The following is a 13,570-nucleotide window of genomic DNA, read 5'->3' as shown; positions in this document are numbered from 1 at the left end:
TTTAAAATATATGAATTAGCTAGAAATATTCCTAAATCATTGGACAAACAGTGTTGTAATTAATATAGTTTTTGTCTGATTATTTGGGTCTGGCTGGTCTGAAAATGAACGAGCAATCTTTGTTCACAAATGGTACCCAACATGGGGACATGGATTCACATATGACTTAAGAAAGCTTAAGAAAAAAGAGGGCTTCTAGACCCACAAAAACAGGAGCCAAGAGCAGCCTTTTGGTAGCCACATTTTTTTTTTTTTTTTTTTTTTTTAGGTAGACTCTGTTTGCTGATGGCAAACAGATGTGAGGCTCTTTTAAGAAATGACTTCCTGGCTCATGCTGGCCTCATGGAGGGATCTTTTGAGAGGTTCTATTATGGAGAGAGCTCTTGAATGGGGTTTCTGGGTAGTGTGCTGGAAGTTACTTGATGGTAGCATGGATCAGCTCTTCTGAGTGCTGGGGTAGTAAATGTGGCTCCCAGAGCTGGTGGTTAATGTACCTTTACCATATTGGAAAGCTGAGCAGGGTGAAACCAACAGCCAAAATAGTTGCTCTGCTCTTAGCCATGCCTGCTTAACAGTTTAAAACTCATCAAAAGGCCGCCGGGCCCACAGGTCTGCGTGGAGCCGCGATTGCGGGTTTCTGTTCCGCAGGATGGGGTTTGTGAAAGTTGTCAAGAATAAGGCCTACTTCAAGAGATACCAAGTGAGATTTAGAAGGCGGCGAGAGGGTAAAACTGACTACTATGCTCGGAAGCGATTAGTGATCCAAGACAAAAATAAATACAACACACCCAAATACAGGATGATAGTTCGTGTAACTAACAGAGACATCATCTGCCAGATTGCCTATGCCCGTATAGAGGGGGATATGATAGTCTGCGCTGCTTATGCACACGAACTGCCGAAATATGGTGTGAAAGTTGGCCTGACGAACTATGCTGCCGCCTATTGTACCGGCCTGCTGCTGGCCCGCAGGCTTCTCAATAGGTTTGGTATGGACAAGATCTATGAAGGCCAAGTGGAGGTGACTGGAGATGAATACAATGTGGAAAGCATCGATGGTCAGCCTGGGGCCTTCACTTGCTATTTGGATGCAGGTCTTGCCCGGACTACAACTGGCAATAAAGTTTTCGGGGCCCTGAAGGGAGCTGTGGATGGAGGCTTGTCTATTCCTCATAGTACCAAACGATTCCCTGGTTATGATTCTGAAAGCAAGGAGTTCAACGCAGAGGTACATCGTAAGCACATCATGGGTCAGAACGTTGCAGACTACATGCGCTACCTAATGGAGGAAGATGAAGATGCTTACAAGAAACAGTTCTCTCAGTACATAAAGAACAACGTTACTCCAGACATGATGGAGGAGATGTATAAAAAAGCCCATGCTGCTATACGAGAGAATCCAGTCTATGAAAAGAAGCCCAAGAGAGAAGTGAAGAAGAAGAGGTGGAACCGTCCCAAAATGTCTCTTGCCCAGAAGAAAGATCGGGTTGCTCAAAAGAAGGCAAGCTTCCTCAGAGCTCAGGAACGGGCTGCTGACAGCTAAAGCAATTTTCTATGAAGATTTTTTTCATAAAGATAATAAACTTATTGACCAAGCAGCCAAAAAAAAAAAAAAACTCATCAAAAAAGGATTACAGAAATGTAATAAAGACAGATTCATGTTGTCAGAGTTTCTGTCCTGCCCGGTTCCCACAATTGTTAAGTCCCAAAGAAATCACACAGAGATCTACACTAGTTATAAATTGATTGACCTAGTAGTTCAGACTTCTTATTAACTCTTACAACTTATATTAGCCCATTATTCTTGTCTATGTTAGCCACATGACTTGGTACCTTTTTCAGCGAGGCAGTCACATCTTACTTCTTCTGAGGCTGGGTCACAACTGCAGAGAAATGGGCTTCCTTCTTCCCAGAATTCTCCTGTTCTCATTGACCTGCCTCTACTTCCTGCCTGGTTGTCTGCCTGTACTTCTTGCCTGAGTACTGGCCAATCAGGGTTTATTTAAAAATATAATTGACAGAATATAGACCACTGTCTCACAGGGATTCAGACATAAATAAACAGCTGAACAGGTCACAATGTGTTTAAAAATTGGAGTAGACTTAAGGAAAAAAGAAAATGGGTATAGTCAGTTATAGAAGGAAATAGTTTTAAAAAATAAAGCAAAGTCTTTAAGGAGAGAGTAAAAGTAATATAAGAGAATATAGGCAGTCATAGATTAAAGGAGTAAAGATAATAAAGTAAATATTAAAAAGTAGTAGAGTAAAAAATAAGTCATGTAAATATGGAAAATGCACAGAGTCTGGATTATGTATATTATTGTGTTTTCTTAGAATTTTTTGACTATATATAGAGAGATTTGATTCTGGAAGCTGCTAAACTAAACCAACATATATATTTTAAAGGTATCTTGGCTTCAAAATTTAAGTCTAAGGATATGTTATTTTAGAAAAGAGGTTCTGCCTTTGTTTCCACAGAGAATGGAGCCTTTGGAGTCCTTCCAGACTAATGTGGTTTTATGGAACAAGACCCCCTCAAAAGGTCTCCATGAACCCTAAAACTACTTTTCTCAACAAATAGCAGCAAGCAATTTCAAGAAAACTATGCCTAAATTCTAAAAGTGATTGTTTATAAATGTTTGTTTTCATTTAAAATGGGATATGATATAGAAATGCATACTTTATATTGATATAAACTTTGGTTTATTGATACAAATTTAAGGTCAGTTTTGTTATATGTTTATTTCTACTCTTGTTTAATGTATTGTGTTTATGCAATTCATTTAAAAATGTAATGTTTATTAAAAATTATGGATTAATAGTCATTTATAATAGTCATACTTGTAGTCATGTTAGTTAGGTTTTCTAGACATACACAGATATATTTCAATTAGGTAGATAATATTTAACACTTCAAAGACCTATAGAATATGGCATTTAAAAGGTTTTAAGAACTTAGACTTTTCTTTTTTTTTATTTATTGAATTTATTTTAATACCAACAACAGTTTCCCCTCCCCCATCCTCCCATTCCCACCCACATCTACAATAAACATTTTTAAGACAGTGAGATATGTCTGCTTCTGGCAGAACCAACTGCTTCAAGAGGACGATGGGAATTGAAGAGGCTTTTTATGGAGTTTACTACTCATTTGGGTAAGAAGTTGCTCTTGCCTGGACTTCTTGATGGTATGTTATATAAACTGGGCACGCAGGATCCATAGATTGCTGAACTTGCCTGAAGTAGGTGAGACAGTCCTTCAGGGTTCCTGCTTCATAAAAGAGTCTGCCAGACATTCTGGAGGATACAGAAGAAAGTGATTGACAAACTGCCAATATAGGTCAAACAGTCTTTCAAATTTCCCACTTCACTGAAAAGTCTGCTGGATACTATGGTTCTGTAGGCTAAAGATGGATGTCTCAACATTACAGAAGAACTTTGGGTGACTGTCCAGATATTGAGATGTCTCTGTCAAGTCTAGAACATTGAAAGTTGCTTACAATGTGCTTCCTGTTTTCTTAGATAAAATATCCTTTTGGGGTCTTGATGGAGTTGAAGACAAATAATTATAATTATAATTTTTCTTAGTTATGGTAAAAGGTAAATTATGTATTAAACTTTAGACTCATAAAGATAAAATAGATGATAGAATTTTTCCAGATACAAATAGACTAAATATTGTAATTGTAATTCTTGCTTGATACCTGTTTTGTTATATGTAATTTTACTATGTTTAAGTTAAAACCTTCATTTTTATTTAGACAGAAAAGGGGAGATGTTGTGGAATTCACCTCTGTATGCTATGAATATGTTTTATTATTATAGGTTAATAAAGGAGCTGCTTTGGCCTATGGCAGGGCAGAATAGAACTAGGCAGGAAAACTAAACTGAATGAAGAGAGAAAGAAAGCAGAGTCAGAGAGATGCCATGTAGCTGCCAAAGGAGAAAGTTGCTAAAACCTTGTCATGGGTCAAAGCCTTGTGGTAGTATACAGATTAATAGAAAAGGGTTAATTTATTATTAAAGAGCTAGCTAGGAATATGCCTAAGCCATTGACCAACAGTGTTGTAATTAATAAAGTTTCTGTGTGATTATTCAGGTCTGGGTGGCTGGGAAACTAAAGTGTCGTCTCAATATACAAAGTAAGCTAGGCTTAGTGATTTGCTTCCCAATCCCATAATACTGGGACTGAACTCAGGGCCTTATATCTGCTGAACATTATATCACTGAACTAACTGCCCAGATCCTAGAGATTTGATTTTAACCAGTAGGAAAAAAGTAGAAATGATGGTGTGTTATTCCAAGGTTGATAATAAAGGACATTTCAGATCTGATTTTGCTCCCTGGAGAGCAAACTGAGTTAAACTAGTTATCATGGCATAAGGATATTCAGACAGCCCTGTGGACAGACTCACATGAATGATGAGGAACGCAAGCTTCCTGCCAACAGCCATGGGAGTGAGCCATCTTGGATGTGAACCCTCTGGTTTCCAGTCAGACATTTGGAGGACTGCAGCTGCACCAGACATTTTGACTACATCCTCTGAAGAGACTTGGAGTCTTGAAGCTGCTCCTAGATTTCTGACCTTCAGAAACTGTTTGAAGCAATAACATTTTTTCCCCCAAAGAGAAAAAATTAGCCATCATTTTCTTGTGATTATATGAATATTTTCACAGCCAAGTCACATAATGTACTAGGAAGAAATTAACTTTCTTATGTAACCTTTTACTTTTTTCCTAGACTAGGTGATCATTTCTTCTCTCTTTTTATGTACTTATTTCATTAGAACCTTATAGCAAGTCTTTCATCTTTAATATCCCAATTACTCTCTAGCCTCAGGCCAAGATTCAAAGTTGCAAAAGTAGTAATTCTCAACTGTCTTTCAACCTTATGAATCATACTTTGTACCTAATGAGGAAATATAATTCCTGAAAAAAATTGGTAAATCAAAGAAAGTTAATTTTTTTCAACCTAAATTAAATAGTTTTTCTATGTCTTTAATAAATTTATTGGATTTTAACATAACATTTGTACATATTTAAGGTATATAAGTTGATGTTTTGATGTGTGTGTTTATGCTTAGGTTTGTGTGTGTATAGTGTGTTCTATATTGATGATCCACTTGACAGGTTCTAGAGTCATGTAGGAGACAAATCTCTAGATACGTCTGTGTAGATTTTTCTAGATTAGGTTAACTAAGGTGGGAAAGACCCACCTTAACCTTAGACTGAATAAAAAGAAGCAAGCTAACTGAGTGTCTGTACTCATCAGTCTTCTTCATGACTGTGGACATGATGTGAGCAGCTCCTTCACGCTCCTCCTGCTGGGAATTCTCCGCCATGATTGACAGTATCCTTAAACTTTAAGCCCAAAATCACTCTTTCTTCCTCCGGCTGTTTTTGTCAGCTGTTTTATTGCAGCAATGAGATAATGTTCAGTGATTTCATTATCATTGCTATAAGCTGTGATCTAATAGTGATAGGATCAACACATCCACATCCAGGTGATATATCTAGTACTTCTACACTGCTACTATTTTCAGGTTTGTGTGAAAGTCTGTGTGGTCAGACTTAACTTTATAATCTTTTCATCTTAGCAAGACTCAAGCATGTACCAGAGAACTTAACTATTGTAAACTAGGATGCACTCTGGACCTCTGGAATCACCCATTCATTTTGCATAATGAAAACTTCTATACTTTGATGAGCATCATCCCACTTACCTCTCTACTTAGGCCCCCAGTACTACCATTCTCTTAACTTCTCTGAATTTGACTATTTAAAATTCCATGCATAAGTGAGATCATATAGTTTTCCTTTCTTATTTACTGACTATAAGATCCCATTATTCTATGTTGCTGTAAATGCCATGATTCCTTCTTATTAAGGCAGAATAAAGTTCTATCATACATGTAAGGCATACTTTCTCCATTTATTAATTTGTGGAAAAACGTTTATGTTGTTTCTATGTCATGGTTATTATGAATAATGCTATATATATCTTTTTACATACTTATTTAATTTCCTTTGACACACAATCAGAAATGGGATTGTTGGATCATATAGCAGATATATTTTTATTAATTAACTAATTAATTCTATATTTTTTTACATCATGTATCTTGATCCCATTCATTTCCTCATCACTTTGCATCTACCCTCTGCCCCTACACAACCCCGTCATCAAACAAAATTTAAGAAAAAAGGAAAGAAATAAAAAATAAAAAAGGGAAAAGCTGCAGTGTGACACAGTGAGTCATACCATAAACTCCTTTGTCCATACAGCTTTACTTTCGAGTGTTCATTGCAAAGAATCATTGGTTTGGTTTGAGGTCTCTGGTTTCTACTACACTATTGATGCTGGGCCCTCACTAGGGCTCCTTCTAGATATAGTATTGTTGCTCGGCATTGTTGAGATCCTGCAGCTTTGGATCTGTGGTCAGGTCCCTTCATGTGCTTCAGCAAATCAGATCATAGATAGGGTGGATGGTGCGGTGGGCCAAGTCATAACCTTGGGTCTGGGCTTAGACAACGATAGCATTAGTTTGTCAAGTGTGAAATAGGGACAGCTCTCCCAAGCTTACAACTTCAGGGCTGGTTCACCCATACCTGCACTAATAGAGTTGGCTCTTCCACTCTTCTGATTGTAGGGCCAGCTCTCCCACCTGCCCCAAACATTGATGTGTGGGGAGGGGGAGGAGGGCAGCTTCCCTGCACATGCTGCAACAAGTTGGGGGTCAGGGTTCTCTAAACACCATCATATCGTGAAACCACTTGAGGTTGAAATGAAATCAGTTATGGCAACTCGATATTTTCTGCTTCCTGTGGGGACCAGTCAAAGTTTTGCTTCATGTAAAATCACAGGAGGCAATGTTAGAGTTACAGGGAGAAAGCAATGCTAAATGTGTTTATTAAGTGAGAAATGAACAGCACAAGAGGGTTCAGGGTCTTGAAGTTGGTGGAGAAAGAAGGGACACAGCATTTTGAATAATGGCAGGAAGTTAGAACAATCCAGCAATTCAACCTTTCAGCATACTTGAGTTTTTGAGTCTGCCTGAGAAAGAGTGAGCTGGGAAGAGGTGAGTGGAAGTGGGGTGGACAAATGGAACACTAATCAGAAGCCAGGTGGTCTCTAGCCATGTGCCAATATGGAAGACTTTAATTAGTTCCGGCTCTGTTTTGTGGTGTTGGGCATCTAACCCAGTCCTTGCCCGCGCTAGTTAAGTGCTCTACCACAAAGCCACATCCCAACCTTAATTATTTAAATGTTTTAATAATGTCTATTAAGTTGTAAAATGTTTTCCTTTTTCATAATTACATAGGCTAATTTCAGTTCTTCAAAATGAATTTTATGATCAGCTTGAAAAATAATTCTAAAGAGTTATTATGTTAGAGATTTTGATGAAAATGGAGAAGTAACTCTTTGGGTTTTCTCACCCAGGATTATCTCTTTAAAAGTACAGAATCTTTGTCTTGATTATTTTTACTAATTTTCCTGTCAAGTTCTCATTGTGGTTTGAAATCTACTCATCTTCCACCAGCTCATGTGTTGAATGCCTGGTCCCTTCTGTTAGGCCTATGCTGAGATTAATTAGAAAAATTGGTTTCGTGGGGGCGGGTTCTTGGTGGTCTTGTCTCTGCCCCCTTCCTGGTTCTGTGGGCTCTCTGCTCAACAGTGACGTAAGCAGAAAACTACAGTGACATGGGATGCTGTCTGCAGTGGTGTGAGTTGTTCCAAGCAGTGATATGAGCTGTTCCCTGCCGTGGTGTGAGCTGTTCCCTGCAGTGATGTGAGCTGTTCCCTGCAGTGGTGTGAGTTGTTCCAAGCAGTGATATGAGCTGTTCCCTGCGGTGGTGTGAGCTGTTCCCCGTTGTGGTGTGGATTGTTCCTTGCCGTGATGTGAGCTGTTCCCTGCAGTGGTGTGGGCTGTTCTCTGCAGTTATGTGGGCTGTTCCCTGCAGTGATGTGAGCTGTTCCCTGCGGTGGTGTGGGCTGTTCCCTGCAGTGATATGAACAATTCCCTGTAGTGGTGTGAGCTGTTCCCTGTGGTGATGTGGGCTGTTCCCTGCAGTGATGTAGGCTGTTCCCTGCTGTGGTGTGAGCTGTTCCCTGCAGTGATGTGGGCTGTTCCCAGCAGTGATGTAGGCTGTTCCCTGCTGTGGTGTGAGCTGTTCCCAGCAGTGATATGGGCTATTCCCAGCAGTGATATGGGCTGTTCCCTGCTGTGGTGTGAGCTGTTCCCAGCAGTGATATGGGCTGTTCCCTGCAGTGATGTGGGCTGTTCCCTGCAGTGATGTGGGCTGTTCCCTGCAGTGATGTGGGCTGTTCCCTGCAGTGATGTGGGCTGTTCCCTGCAGTGATGTGGGCTGTTCCCAGCAGTGATGTGGGCTGTTCCCAGCAGTGATATGGGCTGTTCCCAGCAGTGATATGGGCTGTTCCCTGCTGTGGTGTGGGCCTATTATACTTAATACTTACATAACTTAAAGATAAAGACTTCATATCAGAATATTAAATAATCTTTAAATAACGGTGTAGCAAATGAGGATAATGACCTCAAAATGTAAGCAATGTGTTCAGGCTCTGCCTAGTTCAGTTCACTTTCTATCGCCTGTAGATCAAGATGAGGTACTCTCAGCTTCTTCTCCAGTACCACATCTGCCTGCACACCACCGTGTCTCACCATGATAATAATGGACTTAATCTCTGAAACTGTAAGTTAGCCTCAATGAGATGTTTTCCTTTGTAAGACTTGCTATGGTCATGTTGTCTCTTCACAGTAATAGAAACCCTAGCTAAGGCAGATGGTTTGAAGGAAATAAGGAGAAATAATTGGTTTAAATTGATAATATTTAGGAGCTGGAGAGATGGTTCAGTGGTTAAGAGCACTGACTGCTCTTCCAGAGGACCTGTGTTCAATTTCTAGCACTCACATGGCAGCTTACAACTATCTGTGACTCCAGTTTCAGGGGACCCGACATCCTCACACAGACATGTACACCAATGTACATAAAATTAAATGAATTATACAAAAAGATTTGTTTGAATTTTTTATAATATTTAACTAGTAATTCTGATTTCTATGTTTTTCATTTCATTTTCCAATAATTTCTACATAATTAAAGTCAACATATCTCCCATGCGCAGCATCAGACCACCACTGACCCTTCCAGTGTATGCCATTAACCTGTTATCTAATAAACCGGTTTAAGAATCTTTGTATATTTAAAGTTAATTCTTTTATATTTATTTATACTTTCTCTTATATATTAATATGAATTTTATTTTTTATTTCAGTGATTTTAGGAATTACATTTAAAATTCAAAATTGCATTTTTAAATTTAGATAAACTTAACTGATAACTCTCTACCAATTGTTGTTGTCTTGACCAATGCAAGTCTCTTATAGTAATGAACCAATTATCACTGCTCTATGACTGTCCTCTGTAGTAGGAGGCTGCTCAGATCTGAAATAGTTACACAAAACTATATTAAATACAACACTGAAGTCCTAAATTAATCCATTTCTATTAATCTGTATATCGGCCTGAGGCTGTGGCTTACTGGTAAGGATCTGGTGTCTGTCTCCTTCAGCAGCTGCATGGCATCTCTCTGACTCTGCCTATTTCTCTCTATATCTCCATTTGGATTTCCCACCTTACTCTACCAAGCCATTGGCTGAAACAACTTCTTTACTAACCAGTGGTAATAAAACAGTCCCCCCATCTCGTGTTCTGGGTTCTTTTATCTCATGCTTATCGGTACATTTCCATAGTCCCAAGTTAGTCATACGGGTTCTATTATTGATGCAGAACTATGTATTAACAAATATTTTGCTTAATATTGCCCCCAACTTTTACATTTCCCTTCTGAGAACAATTGACTTGATATTGATGAATACACTTTAATATTTTTTAATTTATTTTTCTAAAAAAGAAAACAAACTATCTTTTTTTTTCATTATACATACCAATACAAGTTCCTACTCCCTCCCCTCCTCCCATTCCCTCCATATACCCTCTCATCCAATCCTCAGAGAGGGTAAGGCACATTGCTTTGGGGAAGGTTCAAGGCCCTCCCTACTGTAACTAGACTGATCAAGGAATCCATCCATAGAGAAAGGTTCCCAAAAAGCCAGTACAAGCAGTAGGGTTAACTCCTGGTGCCACTTCCAGTGGCCCTTCAGTCTGCCCCAGCCATGCAACTGTCAACCACAATCAGAGAGAGTTTGGCCCCATGCTTGCTTCTTCCCAGTCCAGCTGGAGTTTGTGAGCTCCAGTTAGCTCAGGTAGACTGTTTCAGTGGGTGTACCCATTATGCTCTTGACCTTTTTACTCATATTCTCATTCCTCTCACACTTCACCTGGACTTTGGGAGCTCAGCCCAGTGCTCTGATGTGGGTCTCTGCCTGTTTCCATCAGTTGCTGGATGAAGATTCTATGATGTTATTTAAGATATACATCAGTCTGACTACAGGGCAAGTCAAGATTGGGTCCCCTCTCCTCTATTGCTTAGGGTCTTAGCTAGGGTCATCCCTATGGATTCCTGAATATTTCTCTAGAGCTGTGTTTTTTGCTAACCCTGTAATTGGTCCCTTAATCAAGATCTCTCTCTTTTTTTTTGCTCTCATCTCTGACCTTTCTCCTTCTTGACTATCCCATTCCTTCAATTTCTCCTACCCATCCCCTTCTCTTCCCTTTTACACTCCTTTCTTCCCCCCCATCTCCATGCTCCCAATTTTGTCAGGTGATCTTATCTGTTTTCACATTCTAGGTGGATATATATATATATATATATATATATATATATATATATATATATATCCCTTAGGGTTCACCTTACTACTTAGCTTCTCTAGAATCATGAACCATGGGCCCAATATCCTTTGTTTATAGCTAGTATCCTCTTATGAGTGAGTATATACCATATTCATCTTTTCAGGTCTGAGTTACAAAGTAGTGTTTTCTAATTGCATCCATTTGCATGCAAAATTCAAGATGTTATTGGTCTTTTTTTTCTGCTGAGTGGTACTCTAATGTGTAAATGTGCCACATTTTTTTAAATCCACTCTTTGGTTGAGGGGTATCTAGGTTGTTTCCAGGTTCTGCCTATTACAAATAATGCTGCTATGAACATAGTTGAACAAATGCCTTTGTAGTATGATTGAGCATCTTTTGGGTATATGCTCAAGAGTGGTATTGCTGGATCCTGAGGTAGGCTGATTCCCAATTTTCTGAGAAACCACCATACTGATTTCCAAAGTTATTTACAAGTTTGCATTCCCACCAGCAATGAAGGAGTGTTCCCCTTACTCCACATTCTCTACATCATAAACTATCATTGATGTTTTTGATCTTAGTCATTCTGACAGGTGTAAGATGGTATCTCAGAGTCATTTTTGATTTGTATTTTCCTGATGGCTAAGGATGTTGGGCATTTTCTTTATTATCTTTTGGACATTTGAGATTCTTCTGTTGAGAATTCTCTGTTTAATTCTGTATCCCATTTTTAAATTAGGTTATTTAGAATTTTGATGTCTAATTTTTTAAGTTCTTAATATATTTTGGAGACCAGTTCTTTGTCTGATGTGGGGTTGGTGAAGATCTCTTCCCATTCAGTAGGTTGCCTTATTGTCTTATCAACTGTGTCCTTTGCTTTACAAGAGCTTCTCAGTTTCAAGAGGTCCCATTTATTTATTGTTGCTCTCAGTGTCTGTGCTACTGGGGTTATATTTAAGAAGTGATCTCCAGTGCCCATGTATTGAAGACTACTTCTCAGTTTCTCTTCTATCATATTCAGTGTGATCAACTTTTTATTGAGGTCTTTAATCCACTTGTACTTGAGTTTTGTGTATGGAGATAGGTATGGATCTATTTTCATTCTTTTACATGTTGACATCCAGCTGCACCAGCAGCATTTATTGAAGATACTTTCTTTATTCCATTGTATAATTTTAGTTTCTTTGTCAAAAATCAGGTGTTCATAGGTGTGTGGATTAATTTCCAGTTCTTTGATTCAATTCCATTGGTCAACCTCCCTGCTTTTATGCCAGTACGAAGCTGTTTCCATTTCTGCAGCTCTGTAATAGAGCTTGATGTCAGGGATGGTGATCCTTCTGGAAGTTCCTTTATTGTACAGGATTGTTTTGGCTATGCTGGGTTTCTTGTTTTTCCATATGAAGTTGATTAGTATTCTTTTAAGGTCTGTGAAGAATTGTATTGGGATTTTGATTTTTTTAAAGCAGACTGGATGTGATATTACTGGATGTTTATTACAGAACATGATTTGGTAGGGTACAGGAGAGCACCGTGAAAGCCCTCAGGAGTGTAGGGCTTGCCACTTGTCCAGGGGGTCACAATTAGGGATATATTTGACCACACAGCCACCAGGAATGAGTCGCTTCTCAGCAACCATGTCTTCAAATTCATTTGTATTAAACTTAGTACAGCCCCATTTCTTTGAGATGCGGCTCTTCTGGAGGCCAGGGAACTGAACTTGGCTCTACAAAGAGCCTCCATCACCTGTTCCTTATTCTGCAGCTTAGTGCAGGTGGACATGATGACCTGGCCAATATGAACCCTGGCCACTGTGCCCTGGAGCTTCCCAAAGGCACCACACATACATTGAATCTATAGATTGCTTTTGGTAGGATTGCCACTTTTACTATGTTGATCCTATATATCCAAGAGCATGGGAGATTTTTCCATTTTCTGGTATCTTCTTCAATTTCTTCCTTTAAAGACTTAAAGTTCTTGTCAAATAGGTGTTTCACTTCTTTGGTTAGTGTTGCCCCAAGATACTTTAGGCTGTTTGTGGCTATTGTGGAAGGTGATGTTTCTCTGATTTCCCTCTCAGCTTCTTTATCCTTTGTGTATAGGAGGGCTACTGATTTTTTTTTTTTTGAGTTGATCTTGTATCCTGCCACATCGCTGAAGGATTTATCAGCTGTAGGAGTTCTCTGGTAGAGTTTTGGGAGTCACTTACGTACACTATCATATCATCTGCAAATAATGAAAGTTTGACTTCTTCCTTTCCAATTTGAACCCCCTTGATCTTCTTATGTTGTCTTATTGTTATTGCTAGAACTTCAAGCACTATGTTGAAGAGATATGTGGAGAGTGAATAGCCTTGTCTTGCTCCTGATTTTAGTGAAATGGCTTTGAGTTTCTCTCCATTTAATTTGATGTTAGCTGTGGGCTTGCTGTATATTGCTTTTATTATATTTAGATATGATCCTTGTATCCCTGATCTCTCCAATACATTTATCATGAAGGGGTGTTGAATTTTGTCAAATGCTTTTTTGGCATCTAATGAAATGATCATATGGTTTTTTCTTTCAGTTGAATTGAATATGATGAATTACATTGATAGATCTTTGTATGTTGAACCAGCCCTGCATCTCTGGGTTGAAGCCTACTTGATCATAATGGATGATTTTTTTTTTTTGATGTGTTCTTGGATTCGGTTTGCCAGTATTTTATTGAGTTTTTGCATCCATGTCTTATGAGTGTGATTGATCTGTAATTCTCTTTCTTGGTTGAGCCTTTGTGTGGTTTTGGTATCAGTGTAACT

General features: G+C 38.8%; 1 protein-coding gene and 1 pseudogene across 1 annotated transcript; one reads left to right on the top strand and one right to left on the bottom strand.

Annotated features, from left to right (window-relative positions):
* The first annotated feature begins 598 nt into the window (after positions 1–598).
* Positions 599–1,598, top strand: LOC148120621 (large ribosomal subunit protein uL18). Its single transcript, XM_087911179.1, has one exon. It carries the CDS (start codon positions 650–652, stop codon positions 1,541–1,543), a length of 894 nt encoding a protein of 297 aa, XP_087767305.1. The 5' UTR covers positions 599–649; the 3' UTR covers positions 1,544–1,598.
* A 10,718-nt stretch (positions 1,599–12,316) lies between these two features.
* LOC146892665 (large ribosomal subunit protein uL16-like) lies at positions 12,317–12,618 on the bottom strand (annotated as a pseudogene).
* Between the last annotated feature and the right edge of the window lie 952 nt (positions 12,619–13,570).

Source organism: Myodes glareolus, chromosome 10, assembly GCF_982192425.1.
Source record: "Myodes glareolus chromosome 10, mMyoGla1.1, whole genome shotgun sequence".
NCBI lineage: Eukaryota > Metazoa > Chordata > Mammalia > Rodentia > Cricetidae > Myodes > Myodes glareolus.
This window is presented reverse-complemented; position numbering and strand designations above follow the sequence as displayed.